Source organism: Glycine soja, chromosome 13 (genome assembly GCF_004193775.1).
Source record: "Glycine soja cultivar W05 chromosome 13, ASM419377v2, whole genome shotgun sequence".
Taxonomy (NCBI): Eukaryota; Viridiplantae; Streptophyta; class Magnoliopsida; order Fabales; family Fabaceae; genus Glycine; species Glycine soja.
In genome coordinates, this window is record NC_041014.1 from 27,365,714 (window position 1) to 27,383,531 (window position 17,818).

Sequence of the window (17,818 nt, forward strand, 5' to 3'; positions counted from 1 at the left end):
TATTAATATATTATTTTATGGTGAAATAAAATAAAACTTCAATAACTTTTTTTTTGTGAAGGATTGATCAATGACTTTTATAAATGACATGTTTCTATTATACTAGTAAATTCAAAAGCACATTATAAAAAGAAAATCTTTAATCTGTTAAAAGTACAAAAGTCATCTAAGACTTATTCGTTTTTAGAAAATATTTTAAAAGATAAAAGCACATTAAATATTTTTTATTTTTTTTATTTCCTACAATTTTATTCAAATGCAAAACTTTGAATAAGTACTCATTATTACATCTGGTTGTAAATCATACCCTACATTTGATTTGTCGTAGTGAGTGGATTCAATTAGTACATCTTTCACACTACATCTACTTGTCCCTATTTAAATAGCTAGCTAGAAAGTCCTCTCTATGTTCCATTTCATCTCCCATACTCAAACTCACTCTTTCTAAGTTTTTTCTATCTCTTTCTCTCTCTCTGCCATGGTTCTCTCCAAAACCGCCTCCGAATCCGACGTCTCTATCCACTCAACCTTCGCTTCTCGATATGTCAGAACTTCGCTTCCCAGGCATGTGATTTATATAAATAATGTTCATACTATGTTTATATACTGACGAATTAATCAATGTTGTTTTGTTCTTGTCCGATTATTAATCAATTGGCCCAACACTGCCCAGCTCGGTGTTTCTTTTTTTTATTTTATTTTATCTACACTACTACTAAAAAATATTGTTATGAAAAACCTTTTTACGACCATTTTACAATTGTCTTTAAAGTTATTGTTATGAAAAATCTAAAGAGTTTTTATTAGGGTTCGTATTAGAAGATCTAATTTCTAAAAAACTCGAATTCTCTCTTCTTCTTTTTCGATATCTTTTTTAATCATTAGGTCAATCTTATATCTCTAATTAACTTGATGTTAATATATATATACAAGATTTTTTTCAAAAAGTTTCACATGAATCTATATATATGTGATTGATGGGGGTGTGTATTAAATTCTTCTTAGTTTGATATAGTATAGTATATGTTATGGATCTGAGTTGTATTTAATTTGATATTGATATAGGTTTAAGATGCCGGAGGAGTCGATACCAAAGGAGGCAGCGTATCAAATAATAAACGATGAGTTGATGTTGGATGGGAACCCAAGGTTGAACTTGGCATCATTTGTGACAACCTGGATGGAGCCAGAGTGTGATAAACTCATCATGGCTGCCATTAATAAGAACTATGTTGACATGGACGAGTATCCTGTCACCACTGAGTTACAGGTAACTAACTCTTTTCTTTACTTTTCTTCACATAAGGAAAGGAACAATAAATATATAAAAGTAATTGTTGGGTTTGATTTAGTGGGGTGGTTAACTTTCATTTGACTTTTGTAAGAATACTAATCCAAGTGATTTGTTTTTATCTTTTTTTTTTTCTTTATATATGCATGATTTGTTTTCATCTAACTTTATCTTCCTAACTTTTGAAAATTAATTCTTTTTAACTTTGTTCTATTAAAAAAAAGAAGAAAAAAGTGTTTGATGTGCAAATTTGGTTATTCTAAAATAGTAAAAATAAATAACCAATTTTAAAAGTTGATGAAAAAATTAACAAATAATAGTTTAATACACTTATAATTTGTTATGCATGTACACATGATATTAACTATTATTTTTTTTTTCCACCAATAACTCTCTAAAAAGAGTTGCTGACTTTAGGAAAATAGATCTTGATGTAATACTACTTACCACATTTATATATAAAAATAATTTAAATATATATTTTAATTATATTAAGATGATTTTTCTTAACTTCAAAACCCAAATTTCCATCTACCATTCTTCCGTGGACTTATTCAAAGTATAAAACAATTTCATCTAAACATTTACAAATGTTAGTAACAGTCCTTTTCTGGCCCTGTCTTGACTGATTTTCCAAATGCCGTAACTCTTAGTTGATTAGGATTTCCCTCCTACATCATATGCAACAATCACGCTTTTTTATTTTTTATTTTTTTTGGTTAATAATAAAATATACTTTCATAATTCAAGTTGCAGATCGAAGTTCGATGTACTATGTGATAATGTCATTGTCTTCCTTTAATAAGTGTGTAACATTTACTATCAGTAAAAGAAAAAAGAAAAAAAAAAACTGATTTCCAAATCTGAGCAGGTATATCAATTTTTGCTTACACCGCAGTTATTTTAATTTTTTATTATTTCAAATTAAGCAAGTCAGCTAAATTTCTTAATATGATAAAACTCTTTTAGAATGTGTTCGGAGGGAAGAATTTAAAATTATGAAAAATTTTAAATTTTAAGAATTTTAAATATTTTAATTAAAATTTTTTTATGAAAAAAAGAATATGATTTATCAAAAACTCCTGGACCTTAATTTTCTTTTTAATTATTTGTTGGATACAGTATTCAATTTCCCGGTTTGGTACGGTCTTCTTTGAATATTCTTTTCCTTTTGTATTTGTCGCCTATCCTAATTAATCTTTTCTTCTTATTTTAATTGATAATAAAAAATATACTACTCCAAAAACGAAGACATTAAAAATTTCAATTGGAGTATTATTTTTTGGTAAAAAGAATATACTGTTTTAAAATATGTTTGAAATAGCAGTGAAATTTAGATTTATTCCAAACGAATTTTGATTATGATTATATTCTTATAATCAATTATAATCGTAATCAATATTTTGATAAGTTTTCTGAAAATTTATTTAAAAATAATTATTTTTTTAATTAAATGCAACAAAAAATCAGCTTTTAAATAGTAAAATAGTATAAAAACAATTGAAAGAAAAAAAGTGGTTAGAAAATAATCATAAACTATAAATTTTCAGCTTCTTAAGAATAGCTTGTTTTTTTAGTAAAACAAAAAAATTGCTTATTTTTGAAACAGAACATTTAAAAAAAAATTAAGCTAGGATCCCAAACATCCTTGATATGGAACTGGAGCTTCTAACTATATTAAATACACTAATTACAAATATGATGTTAGAAATAAATTAATTTTATATCACATTTCAATTTGAATTAGTAAAAATAATATCTCCTTATATAATATAGATTCCAAATATCCTGATTTGGATGTAAATGAGTCAAATTACTTATCTCAATCTTTTAGTGAATTATCTTTCCCAAAATTATAAAAGCCACTTAAAATATCTTATTTGTTATTATTTCGACTGACTTTGAAACAACTTATCAAGATTATAAGTTATCGCCAACAATATAAAAACTAAAATCATCTATCTATTTACACTTCCATATTATTCTCCATTCTTTTTCTCTTTTTAATCTTTTCATTACACATTATATCCATCACTCTTTTTTTTTTCTCTTTATTTTCCATAATTCCATCCAACTCATTATTAGTTTATTACTCATAAAGAGTAATTACTATTCACGTCTGGTCACTGACAATGTAATAACGATCGTTATCCTGGGAAAGGGAAATGGAAATGAAAATGAGATGCACATGAGCCAATGCTTCTTTTCTTTTTCTTCCCCAATGTCAACTTTGTGAATTTATTTAAATTATTTTTTCGGTACATAATTTATTTAGATTGTTATACTTACACTAAAAAGATTTTTTTTTATATTATTACTACTATTTAATAATAACATATTATATATATATATATATTAAATTTGTTGATTTTTATAATAAATATTTTAAAATTTACATTTGAAATAATTTGTGAATACTTATTCTTTCGTTTTAAAGTAAATTTTATCTTGGAAATTAATTTTCTTAATTATTTTTGCAATTGAATTTTGAAACATAAAGTTTATTAGTTATTGTCTAACATGTTTTCATTAGGTAAATTAGAAAATACTAACAAAATATAATAAAATTTATTTTTTATTTTTACCACTAAATTTATGAATCAATGGCTTGTAGTTGTTGTAATTTAACTCAAAATCTCGAATTTCATCTGAAGCATAATTGTCCACAACAAAACATACCTCATACCTCTAGTCTATAAAAAAACATAATTTATTTTTTAAACACATCATCTCTGATTGACAAAAATTTATTAAAAATTACAAAATTAAGAGAAAAAATTATTAAATATGACATGTGACTCATCAATTTTTTTTTATAATTTTTTTTTAAAAATGTATTCCTAATATTTCTCTTGTAACTCTTTGGTTATACAGAAAAATTTAAAATACTACTATTTCAGAATAAAAAAGAGTATCTATTTAGATACATTGTTCTACTGGTAAATAACTAGAATAAAAAGAGAAGATGATTAATAATAAAAATAGTTTATATATATATATATAATGATAAGAAAATCAATCACTTTTTTAATTATGATGAAATAAGTAATTAAGTATTATAATTAAGAATATAGAGAATAAAATTAAAGAAAATTTAATTTAATTAATTGAATAAGATAAATGAGTTATAATGGATAAAAAAAATTTAACCCTTATCAACCAATAACAAATGCAACCATAGGGTCTATAACCTTCGGATCAATCACAAGAATAAAATATTACTACTTGCATTCTTGTGTTTACTTAAAATGAAAGCATGCCTAGCTTTTTTGTTCCCAACAATAATGTGGATCTGAGTTGTCATAATATAGGCAGTGCGTAACTTTGAATATATATAAAACTAATAAGGAAAGAGGACAACCATAATGGATGGCTAGAAAAAGTACTTTGAGGATCACAAAAAATGTGAATAAAGAAGAATCCCAAAGGCACATAGTAATAGTACTGTGGAGCCTCAAAACATTAGTATATTCAATGGTTTGATAAAGTTAGGTACCACGTTTTTCTAAACGGAACCGCAGTGGACCCTAATAGTAATATCGGGTCATTTTTCTATGTCGGCACCAAAAGCTCCTGAACATTATTTGTATCATTCCATACAAACCTATATTTTTAATGAGACCATCAAATAAAGGTATTAATTCAATTGTAGTTTACATTAGATCAATTTGAAAATAATTATATATATATATATATATATATATATTACTTTGTAATATATCAAATAAAAATTTCGTATGAAATTTTAGAAAAAAAAATTAAGAAAAATTTAATTAACACAAAAGATCATGTTCAGGTATGAATATAGAGGGGGAGCGGGGGCTTCAGCCCCTTCTCTTGATACATTTTTAAGTTAATTAGTATAAAATTAATTTTATAGGATGTTATTATAATAATGATTAATATTAATTAATATAAGATTGCGTATGGTTAATATTAATTAATATAAGATTTAGTAAAATTAATTGTATTTGTTATTTTATTATAATGATTAAAGTGATACTTAATTTTATGTAAAACTAATTGTGTGTTTATTATTATTATAATAAAAATTAAAGTTATCATCATTTAATATAAATATTAGTTTTGACTTTATGTTTAAAAATAGTTACTTTAAAAAATTATTATTTATTAAAATTTAGATATTTATATAATTATAAAGGAAGAAAAAATAATTTTAACCCCTTTATAAGGTTTCTAGATTCATCACTGATGATGTTATAATATTATAAGATAAATACGTATAATATATAATTAACTAATGTGATCGTTTTTATTTAAAATTATTTTAGGATTAAAAATAAGAATATTTTTTTAAAAAAGATGTTCAAAACTGTCTTCTTTTATATTGAATTTGGCTAAATTTTTTTTTCTCTCAAACAATTTCTTGGATTATTTGGATTAGTGACCTTCAACCAATTAAAATTTTTAAACACTTTTTTTCTCTCGAAGGGTTATCTCTTTCATTTAATTTTCCTCTTCCTATGCAATGTAAAAGTCATTATTTAAATGAAAATACATTAATTAAGTAAAAATAGCTTAAGAAATGATGCCTCAACAATTTAAAAAGTAATTTAAAATTTTATATATATTAAAGATAGATTTAATATTATTGATTAATTAGTTAAATTTCTTATTTTCTTGAATTAAATAAAAGTTTTATGTACATAAGATGAAAGGGAATATCTTATTCCAAAAAACTTTTGAGGAGATACAAATGGGTATAAATTTAAATAAAGATATATTTTATGAAAAATATTTCAAAATAAATAATTTTATTATAAATATAGTATCATATTATGCAAAATATTATTTATTCGATAATTTTTTATTATTAATACATGATTGTTAAAAAAAAGCTTATACATTTTAAGAAAGTATTAATGTTAATTAAACTGAGTCAGGAGAACCCAAATCATAACTCGAACTCATCATAAGAAAATATACTGGATCTATTTTTAAAATCTGTCCAAATAACCTCGGGTTGGATCATGCTCACCCCCTATATATAATTATTAAAACAGTTTTATAATTGTATCGCCTTCTTTGGTAAACTTGTTCAAAATCAACTTTAAACTTCAAACAATCGAAGTAATATTTTGCTGCTTTTGCGGGGGTGGGGGGATATATTTTTGTAGCTTAAAATTGTAAGAATATTTAATACTACCATAACAATGTTGACAAAGAATTTTCTGCTGATATTGATATATCATAACAATGTTCATTATTCAGTCATATTTTTGAAAGGCTATTTGTAATTTTGTTGAATGTTTTATTTTCTAGAAAAGGTACGTATTGAGTATTGAAGTACCATATTTCTTAATTACTTGTATTGTATATATGCATGCAGAATCGATGTGTTAACATGATAGCTCATCTTTTCAATGCACCACTAGAAGAGACTGAGGCTGCAGTTGGTGTTGGCACGGTTGGCTCATCAGAGGCCATAATGTTAGCTGGATTGGCATTCAAAAGAAAGTGGCAAAACAGAAGGAAACAAGAGGGAAAACCTTTTGACAAACCCAACATTGTCACTGGAGCCAACGTTCAGGTACATACACTTCAAAACATTTTTATTAATTTTTCAAGAGCATTGTTTGTTGAGTAATATAGTATGGAACTAATCAGAGTTTTAATTGATTAATTATGTGTGTTCAGGTTTGCTGGGAGAAATTTGCAAGGTACTTTGAGGTGGAGTTGAAGGAGGTGAAGCTCCGTGATGATTACTATGTGATGGACCCTGAAAAGGCCGTGGAATTGGTGGATGAGAACACTATTTGTGTTGCTGCTATCCTTGGTTCAACACTAAATGGAGAATTTGAAGATGTCAAACGCTTAAATGATCTCCTAATTGAAAAGAATAAAATAACTGGGTGTGTCTCTGCCTTCTTTCCTTCCTCCCTCTAGCTCCCTTTACTTAAATGTTCCTTACATTTATACACCATGCATGTCTAGATTGAATATCTTATATATATTCTATATAGAAAGTATCAAATCATATTCTATATAGAAAGTATTAAATCAAAAGTCAAATATATTTAGGACTTGTTTGGAAGTCATAAGTGTTTTTGAGAATTTTTTTAAATAGAGTTTTTTTCGTAAAGAAACTTTCAAAAACATTTCTAATCTTGTATTAAAATTATATAATATTATTCTGTTTCTATTTATAAGACTTATTTATTCGATTTATCAAAGGATAAAAAAAACAAGTAATTTAATTGACAACTATAAATTTAGCCTAAGAAGATTAGTATGTGGATATTATATTAGATGAAGATTTAGAATTATTTTAAAATTTTAGACCTTATGAATTGACATGTGAAAGTGTTTGGTAGGTGGGACACTCCTATTCATGTTGATGCAGCAAGTGGTGGCTTCATTGCCCCATTTCTTTACCCAGAGCTTGAGTGGGACTTCCGGTTACCACTAGTGAAGAGCATCAATGTTAGTGGCCACAAGTATGGTTTGGTCTATGCTGGAATCGGTTGGGTTATCTGGAGAAGCAAGGAGGACTTGCCTGAGGAACTCATCTTTCACATAAACTATCTTGGTGCTGATCAACCCACCTTCACCCTTAACTTCTCCAAAGGTAAAACATAATTGAATTGCTCAGTTTTAGTTATATCTAAGTACTACTAATTAACAACAAAGCAAATTTATTACTTGTGCTTTCTGCCACAACCATTCTTTGGTTTATGCACGAGTATGTACTCATTGTTTCACAAAATATGCAATGCAGGTTCTAGCCAAGTCATTGCTCAATACTACCAACTAATTCGCCTTGGTTTTGAGGTAATAAGATCAACCAAGAGACCCAATTGTTTTTTAACACATTCTTTATTATTAGGAAAAATTCATCGAGAGACACGAAATGTCACGAGTCACACTTTTTATTTAATAAATCTTGCTTATAATTTTGTGAATCCTAATAATTTAATTGAAATGTGTTTATGATATAAAATTATAATATTATTCAATCACACATCATATATATAATAATTAAGTCTCTTAATGTTTATAATACCAATTTTTAAAGTCATTTTAAAGATGATTTTTGATTGATGGAAAATATAAGACTTTATACACTAACAGTGCATCAAAAATAAAATCCTATTATACTATACACTAACAGTGCATCAAAATTACAATCCTATTATACTTTATAATAACAATTTTTAAAGTGATCATTTTGAGGATGATTTCTAATTGATAGAGAATGTAAAACTTTTTACGGTCAAAGTGTATGAAAAATAAACTCCTATTATATTTCTACCAAAGATTATAATATAAAAAAAATGCGCAAGGAGTGTATTATTATCATTTCTCATTCATACATGTAGTATCATATTTTGTGAAAGATTCACATATATAGCTTGATTACATAAAATGGGATTGCAGGGATATAGAAACGTGATGGAAAACTGCAGAGACAACATGTTGGTGCTGAAAGAAGGACTAGAGAAAACAGGGAGATTTTCAATTGTTTCCAAAGACAATGGAGTGCCTTTGGTGGCATTCACACTGAAAGACCACACCCACTTTGATGAATTCCAAATCTCTGACTTCTTAAGGCGCTTTGGGTGGATAGTGCCAGCATACACCATGCCCCCAGATGCTCAACATGTCACAGTGCTTCGTGTTGTCATCAGGGAGGACTTCTCGAGGACTCTCGCAGAGCGCCTCGTGGCCGATGTTGAGAAGGTTCTGCATGAGCTTGATTCACTTCCTGCTAGGGTCATAAGCAGCACTAGTGTGACAGTCACTGCTGAAGAAAATGGCAAGGTAGTGGTTGCTAAGAAGAGTGCTATGGAGACTCAGAGGGAAATCACTGCCATTTGGAAGAAGTTTGTGTTGGAGAGGAAGAAGAACAATGACAAGATGAATGGTGTTTGTTAGAGTTAGCTTCAAGGGTGTGTTGTGTTGTGTTGTGCCTATCCCTGCCTTATTCTAGTTCTTTTTTTCATATATATATTTGAGGAGTAAGTACTTTTGATTGAGTCAAGCTATTTATCTGATTCGGTTGCTTATTGATGAGAGGCAAATATCAAACTGTATTTTCATCTGTATAAGTATGATTCACTGTATTTTTGACTATTTTCTGAATCATGAATTATATTTATCTTCCATATGATATGTTCACATTTTTTTTTTTGTTCAAGTTTAAATTATGCTTATCTCTAAGCAGGCCCATTTGCAATAGCCTGCTAAATTGGTCAAAAGCCCAACCAACCCAAAAGGTTGAGTATTCAATATTTGAGGATCAATGTTAGGAATGGAAAAACAACAAATTCATAAGGAGCAATTAGTCAAAGTATCTTATAAGATCATGTCAAAGGCAAGATCTTTCATTTGGGTTCTTAAGTAAATCTCATTTCACATTACTCATTTTTACCTTTTTCAATTTAAGCTATTCATAAGAACCCAATCTCTCCAACCCAATACCTCTACAAAACTAACTAAATGGGTTCCACCGATAAGTAGCATGCATTATCTTTTCATACTTTAAACTGTTACTTTTTGACAATAAAAAGGTTACTTTTCATTTTTTAAGCACCAGATACGATGCGCCTCTAACGGTGTAATAAAATTAAGCACTAGTTCTTATTATTTAAGAATCGTTTTTGACTACCGCTGCAGTTGTTCTAAGCTACTAAAATTATTTACCAAATAGACTAAACTTTATCTCTTGGGTAAGGTAGCTTTTCGAATATCTTGAATATGATCTCAACATGCCTAAGAAAAGAAGAGTACAGTAACTATAACCTGCAAGGGTGTGGATATAAACCGATTTGAACTTAACTGTTTTCTGATTGCATCGAATAGAATTGATTTTTAAACTAAACTGATTCAGTTAAATAAAACAAATCATTTTTGTAAATTAGTTCTGTTTGAACTGAACTAGCTTTAAAACTGGTTTGATTCACTTAATAATCAATTTTTTTTTCTAAAACTGGAATAGTTAAAAAAAAAAAAGTTTTAAAAACTAGTTCAAAACTTGTTTGATTCTTAAAGCCGGTTTAAAATCAGCTCATTCTCGCATCAATTCTTAAAATCAGTTTGATTCTAAATTGGTTTTAAAAATTGGTTCTCAGATTTGGTTTAAAGAATTTAAATCAATTCGAAACCGGATCGATTTTTTCCTTGAACTGCGCTTTGCACACCCCTTCCAGCATAGAAGGGGTTTATTATTTGAATATAAAATGGAAGTGTACGTACGATCTCACATATAAGTCATGCTTAACATAACAATGGTTGGCTGCAGTGCAATCTAAGTAAAAAAAAATTACTAGCAAAATCGGAGTTAGAAATGTTGGAGTCTCATTTTGAGGATAATTAATTGTGTAAAAAAATACAAGTCATGCCAAAGGAAAGAAGCACAAACAATTTCAACCAAAATTAAGTATTCGGTTGAAATCAAATACAGGCTAAACTTCCACTTGAAGTATTAGAAAAGTGGCATCATTCATTGGTTTTCGATATTTTCCATAGAATCCTTACAAGGGAGACAGATCTAGGTCTTCACTAACACAATGATCACTACCCAACTTGAGCCTTCAAGTCCAGCTGTCCATCATACAAAACAAAAATAAAATTTTTAAAAAAGACTGAAGTAGTATATGATTCTCACACCCATGTACAAATATCAACAATACAGTTCCAATGTCACCATCAAAAGAAAGGTCAATGTGACAGACTTGAAGCCCTGGTGAGTTGTAATAGTATCCCAAAGAGAAGCATAGATAGCAAGGCTGATACATGAAAATATCACATGGAAGACACTAGAAATAAATTAATAGTTGATATTAAAAAGTAAATGATGAACTTCAGATGTAATATATATTCAGCTATATGCATAAGCTATCAGTCAAGCACCCAGGGTGAAAAATGTTGCTATTAAACAGATATTTGTCCTTCCATAAAATTCTAAAAATGCATTCAGCAAATTAGCAAAATGATACAAAAAAGACTTGGTGCCATAACATTATACTAAAAAGCTATGTTACACCAAAACAGAAAAGGGAATAAAATTGTCATTTCTTATGAATGTAAGATACAGTACAAAGCCTGGATTTCTAAAAGAAAGGGAGAAAGCTTTAGAGAAATTGCTGTTTTCATTATACCATGGTAGGTGAAATCTAATTGTCCAAAGAAAATGGTATTTAGCATAAGTTAGTTAACTCCAACTAGCACTAAACCACTGCACACGAATTAGAAGTGAAACAACAATATATACAAATCCACGACCTTCCCCAGATTGCATGTAACACTCAAACTCAACACCAGCATCTTGCATTTCTACTCACCGAGATCCATTTAATTTAATTTGTATAAAAATGTACAACAGAAGCACTCTACCATAAACTATGAATGCCAGAGGCAAAATTGCATAATCCCCAAAATTCTTTCCTTTCTCAAGAAGGCCTATAATTGTAATGTTATTGGAGTTTACATACATGAGCAAAAGAATACATTTCACTCTATCTACATTTTGAGTAAATAATTAAAAAAAAATGACAAGATCTCAGCCAAAGACTTCCATCAGACTATATCTTTGCCATTGGAGCTGTTCTCTGATGAAGAGGTAGAGATTGTGATCATACCATTCTTACAGTCAGTATCACTATCTTGCAAGTTCATTAAGAGTTGAGAAGTACTGTAACTAGTAGATGGCTTGGCTCTAGGGACAATAGGCACTTCAGCCTCACCCAGCAGCATCTGAACCACACACCTCATAGTAGGTCTTGCCATTGAATCAGGGTGTGAGCAAGCTAATCCAATCAAGAGTACCTTCCTCATCTCCCCTTCCTCAAACTCGCCTTCAAGTCTCGGATCAGCTGCCGTTAGCAACTTACCATCTTGATGCAAACTCCAAACCCATTCCACCAAATTGCTGCTAATTCCAACTTTACCATTCCCAGCAGCAGCATCATCATCTTTCTCAATAGGCCTCCTCCCACTGGCCACCTCAAGAACCACAGCACCATAGCTAAACACATCAGTTTTCTCAGTGGCTCTACCGGTAAGCACGTACTCAGGCGCGAGGTACCCCATTGTCCCAGCAGCTACGGTGGCATCGGGAGACTTGTCATGTTCCGTTTGCCTCGCCAAACCAAAATCACCTAACCTAGCATTGAACCCTTCATCTAACATAATGTTACTAGTCTTAATGTCCCTATGAATTACCTGGTTTTCGCATTCATGATGCAAGTAGGCCAAAACAGACGACACGCCTAACAAAATTTTGAGCCTATGAGGCCAAGACAGAGCCATTCTAGACTCATACAAGGCCTTATCTAGACTCCCATTTGGCATCAAGTCATACACCAACAAAATCTCACCTTTCTCATGGCACCAACCTTGAAGGTGAACCAAATTCCTATGCCTTAGACTTCCAATTATAGACAACTCAGACAAAAACTCATTCTTCCCCTGACCACTATGGTTACACCTCTTCACCGCAACAATGTCGCCGCTCTCTGGCAACACGCCCTTGTAAACAGTCCCGAAAGCTCCATGACCAATGACCCTATTAGCACTGAACCCCTTAGTGGCCAACTTCAGCTCCTTGTAGCTAAACTCCTTAGGCATTCTAATAATCTCCGACTCAATAGAATGATCAAGCTTCTTCACATAGTACTTAACCTTGTTAGAATACAACCAAATCAACGCACCAGCAAAGAGAGCAAGAACAAAAGCACCAGCAGTGACAACCCCAGCAACTGCCCCCACAGTACTCTTCTTAGAAGACTTACGCTCCTTTTGCACAGACGTGGCGGCGGCAGGAGCCGCCGCGGAATCGAAAGAAGAATTAAAACTCCACCACTCAACACTGTGAACCTCGGTGCTACCTTGTGTAGACCCAGAAAAACCCACATACATGAAATCGTCAACGTACATACCCACATCGAGATCCACCTTCAAAATCGGATCTTTGGGACGAAGGTTCGAGTACGAGACCCAAACGCGCAACCCTTTGGCGTTTCCGTCGTACTCGATCCATGCGTTCACCGAGTCGCCGCTTTTGAGATCCACTCCGATGGTTCCCAAGTCGGAAACTTGCGTCGAAACGACGCTGTTTAGGTCCAACCCGACGTGGTTTCCGTTGACGTCGCTGAATTCCACGTCCATAAGGGTGTCGAATTCCACGGCGAGGAAGGTTCCGCCGGCGGCGGTCTGGAGGCCGAGGAAGCCGCCGGGGTCGCCGACGGCGGAGGAGTCCGGCGAGATGACGAAGGCGAGGCCGCCGCCGACGGAGGAGGGGTTGAGGTTGGTGACGGAGAAGGAGAAGAAGGTGGAGAAGCTCGCCGGAGAAGGGGTGCCCGGTTGCCGGAATCTGACGGGGGCGGAGTATAGGGCTCTGCCGGCGGCGGAGTTGGGGACGGCGGGGTCGCCGGTGAGGCTGACGGTGTTGTTGTTCAAATGGGCATCGCCGAGAAGCTTCAAAGTGCTCATAGTTAAAGTCGCAAAGTCAAATTGGGTGGTGGCGAAAATAGAAGAAGAGGCATTGAGACAACATAGGAAGAAGAAGGTGATGAAGAAGGGTGTTTGAAGTGGTGACATTGGGAAATGGGGATGGATGTTCATGTTCTGATTCGGTGATGCCGAGGAAACAGTGAAAATAATGTTGGAATGGTTAAGGTTGTTTTTGTTGTTGTTGGGTTTTACCTTGACGAGGTTGGGGGTAGTAGTACTATTAGTAGTGTTGTTGTTTGAGTGCGTTTTTAATGCAAGTTTTTGTTATGCTGTGCTTAATTGATTGGTTTTAATTTTTTCCGAATGCAGAAGAGAAGTATGGGGGAAAGTGTAAAAACGGAAGAACGAAACAAAGGAATAATAATGGCAGAAAATTCAAAGGAGGGAGTGGAGACACTGTGTTGGGGGTGGTGGGTCTGCACTTTTCACACACTCGTAACGGTTATGTGTTTCACCGTCATAATTAAAAATGGAAACTGGAAAATTTGTGTAGAATAGAAATACTATAGAATAGCGGTTTACATTTCTTTAAAAAATTCGAAGAAAGGACAAATGCACTATAGATTGTCTTTGCTAGTTTACGTGTGGTTGTAAAAGACTTACTACGTGGTTGGTTAGGTGACTGATATCATAATATATATATATATATATATATATATATATATATATATATATATATGTGTGTGTGTGTGTGTGTGTGTGTGTGTGTGTGGAAATGATGACTGAGGAAATGGTAATGGCTCTAAGCGATGTTGTGGTTGGATTCTGGATCTGTCTTCTTTTTTAGTAATAAAAAAGTTTTACATGAATTGATGTAAAGTTGTATTAACTTAATTAGTACTCTCTACTAAACTATTGAATATGTCATTAGTAATTGCATTAAATATATTGAGAGAGAAAAGTTTTAACACTCTTAATAGATTTATTTAGTCTCAACAAAATTATTTTTGGTGAAAAAACAGTTATCATTCATAAAAAAATAAAGTTTTTAAAATGTCAACCTAAAAGTAAAATTTATAAATTTAGTATGAATATTAGTGTAACAATGTAAGCACATATACATATAAGGAATCCGGTTTTAATATTTTGAGAGAGGAAAGTTCTTTTACTTATAATTGTTTTATTTAGTTTAAATAAAATTTTTGATAGGAAAAAAATTAGGATCCATGAAAAATAAGGTTTTAAAATGTCATATTAAAAGAAAAAATCATGAATTTAGTATGAATGTTATTGTAAAGATGAAACGTTATTTGAGTTACTTATTTGAATTTTGGTGAGTCTTGTAAATCATATATACATTTAAGTAATTTGATTTGAATGTTTTGAGAGAATAAAGTTTTGGTATTCACAATAATCCTATCTAGTTTGAATAAAATTGTTGTAAGTAAAAAATATTTATGATATGTAAAAAAAAGTTTTTAAAATGTCCACTTAAAGTTAAAAGAAAAATTCATAAATTCAATATGAATGCTATTGTAACGGTGGAATGTTACATGAGTTACTTATTTGAATTTCGGTGGGTCTTGTAAACCACATATGCATCTAAGCAATCCGGTTTGAATGTTTTGAGAGAATAAAGTTTTGATGTTCATAATAGTCCTACCTAATTTGAACAAAATTATTGTCGTGGATAACATTTATGATATATAAAAAAAAAAGTTTTTAAAACATCAGCTTAAAGTTAAAAGCAAAATTCATAAATTCAATATGAATGTTATTGTAATGGTGGAAACATTACTTAAGTTGTTTATTTGGATTTTGGTGGGTCTTGTAAACCACGTATACTTTTAAGCAATCCGGTTTGAATGTTGAGAGAATAAAGTTTTGATGTTCATAATAGCTCTACCTATTTTGAACAAAATTATTGTCTGTGGAAAAAATTTATGATATGTAAAAAAAAAGTTTTTAAAATGTCGAATTAAAGTTAAAAGAAAAATTCATAAATTGAATATGAATGGTATTGTAATGGTGGAACATTACTTGAGTTACTTATTTGAATTTCGGTGGGTCTTGTAAACCACATATACATCTAAGTAATTTAGTTTGAATATTTTGAGAGAATAAAGTTTTGATACTCGTAATAGTTCTACTTAATTTGAACAAAATTATTGTCGGTGGAGAACATTTATGATATGCAAAAAAAAAAAAGTTTTTAAAATGTCAACTTAAATTCAATATGAATATTATTATGTAACAATGTAACCTTACTTGAGTTGTTTATTTGAATTTCGGTAGGTCCTATAAACCACGTATAAGCAATCTAATTTTCTCTCCTCTAATTGTATATTATTTAAATGGGTATCACTTATACAAAATGATGATCATTTAATAATTACGAAATTTGAGTTAATTTGGTAGTCAATTTTGGTTAAGAATGATTATAATTTCTTTACTTTACTGTTATTTTTAATGAAATAATAAAGAAATTAATATCTTTACAGTTTTTTATTAGCATAATTCAAAAGAAGAAGATTTCAAGTGCTTTAGAGGAAAATTAATGCAAAAACTGGAAGAAAAATCCTTGAAGAAAAGTTAGAAGAATTAGACGGCTCGCTTAGCACGCGATACCGGCTCAGCACTCATGCTCGCTTAGCGATCAACTCACGCTTAGCGCGAAGAAGGCCCACGAGAAAGCCCAAGGTCGCGCTTAGTGTGCACATCGCGCTAACCGCGTGATTAAACCACCATTCTCACTAAGCCCAGGAGTGCACATTCAATGCAAAGTTAGCGTGAAAAGTAAGTTACATTAGGCCTATAAAAGGAGTAAAGAGCAGGAGGAAAAGACACATTGAGTCTCAGAGCTATCTAGTGAAAAAATCCAAAGCCTGAGCCTATTTCATAGGGGAAACCCTCCTTCTTTAGCCATTCCTCCCTTTCTTTCTTCTAGTCATCTAGCCCTTTCTTCCATCCACATTAGCCCCTAAAGTGTAAAGTCTTTCATGACAATGAGAGGCTAAACCCCTTTGTTGGGAGCCCGACAGACCAAACTCTTGTAATGTAACTATTTTCCATTATCTATTTAATGTAATCTTGTTTCTATTATTCTTCTGTGCTTTTCTGTTTATTATGACATGATCATCCATATAATGTTTAGAGGGTAATGCATTGAAAAATGATTATTTTCTAAAAAATTGGGGAAGGGTATCTAAATAAAATCATTGCTAGAAATAGATTGATATTTGTTTTTCCCAATTCATGCATCTCTAATCTTAACGCGATTTATTATTTTTATCTTTGCAAAGAAATTTGGAAGAAAAGAATAAATAAGTTAGGCTCTTCATGCGGGAAACCAAATATAGAGTGTCTTAGTAGATGCGAGTGGAAATGGGGATTTCATTAGATAGAAAAATTCATTAATATTGCATTACAAGTAGTTTTGACATGCTAGGCTCCAACATATTTTAAATTTTGAATTTATCTTTAAGAATCGTTATCTTTATCTTCTACATTTCTTGTCTTTTACTTTAATCTCTCATCTCTTTAAATTTTTATCTTATCTCCTAATCTTCTATTTTAAATTTCTTATCCTTCTTATCTTTTTCTTTCTTTATCTTCTATTTTAAATTCCTTATCTCTTGCTTTGTTAATTGTTTTTTATGAATAAAGTTTAGCACGAGTAATTTGTGAGTCACTTAGACTGACATGTACGTATATGCATGGTTGTTGCTGTTATGAATCAAGAACATGAATTGGTTATGGAAACATAAACCATTAGTGTTATTTTATTAACAGAAAATAGAACTAATATACATGTGATGACATGCCAACAATTATTAATAGAATAACATAAAATAACTACCTAAGGCTGCCAGCTACGCCCCCCTCCCCCAAACTAACCAACTAATATTAGACCACATACAACAATCTTCACCTTGTTTTAAGGCTTAGTTAGAACCAGTATTATTCAACAACTGTAAATAATAGTTGAACTTCTTAGAGGGTAAAGCTTTTGTGAGCATGTCTACAACATTCTCATTTGTAGATATCTTCTTAATAGCAATAACTTCACTCTTGATTATATCTTGAATGAAGTGATACTTGATATCCACATGC

At 30.9% G+C, this 17,818-nt stretch overlaps 2 protein-coding genes across 2 annotated transcripts; one reads left to right on the forward strand and one right to left on the reverse strand.

Annotated features, from left to right (window-relative positions):
- Window positions 1-392: 392 nt before the first annotated feature.
- Window positions 393-9,424, forward strand: LOC114382583 (glutamate decarboxylase 4-like). Its single transcript, XM_028342108.1, has 7 exons — window positions 393-564; window positions 1,066-1,270; window positions 6,642-6,842; window positions 6,950-7,164; window positions 7,627-7,880; window positions 8,031-8,083; window positions 8,690-9,424. Exons 1-7 carry the CDS (start codon window positions 479-481, stop codon window positions 9,185-9,187), a joined length of 1,512 nt encoding a protein of 503 aa, XP_028197909.1. The 5' UTR covers window positions 393-478; the 3' UTR covers window positions 9,188-9,424.
- A 2,155-nt stretch (window positions 9,425-11,579) lies between these two features.
- LOC114382582 (L-type lectin-domain containing receptor kinase VIII.1-like) lies at window positions 11,580-14,333 on the reverse strand. The gene has a single exon (XM_028342106.1). It carries the CDS (start codon window positions 13,874-13,876, stop codon window positions 11,831-11,833), a length of 2,046 nt encoding a protein of 681 aa, XP_028197907.1. The 5' UTR covers window positions 13,877-14,333; the 3' UTR covers window positions 11,580-11,830.
- Between the last annotated feature and the right edge of the window lie 3,485 nt (window positions 14,334-17,818).

Bases quoted from the DNA above. Each gene is read 5' to 3' on its own strand.
- LOC114382582 (XM_028342106.1), bottom strand. From the start codon at position 13,876: ATGAACATCCATCCCCATTTCCCAATGTCACCACTTCAAACACCCTTC.
- LOC114382583 (XM_028342108.1), top strand. From the start codon at position 479: ATGGTTCTCTCCAAAACCGCCTCCGAATCCGACGTCTCTATCCACTCA. The intron at 565-1,065 runs GCATGTGATTTA...ATATTGATATAG, and splicing joins GTCAGAACTTCGCTTCCCAG to GTTTAAGATGCCGGAGGAGT. The intron at 1,271-6,641 runs GTAACTAACTCT...ATATGCATGCAG, and splicing joins CTGTCACCACTGAGTTACAG to AATCGATGTGTTAACATGAT.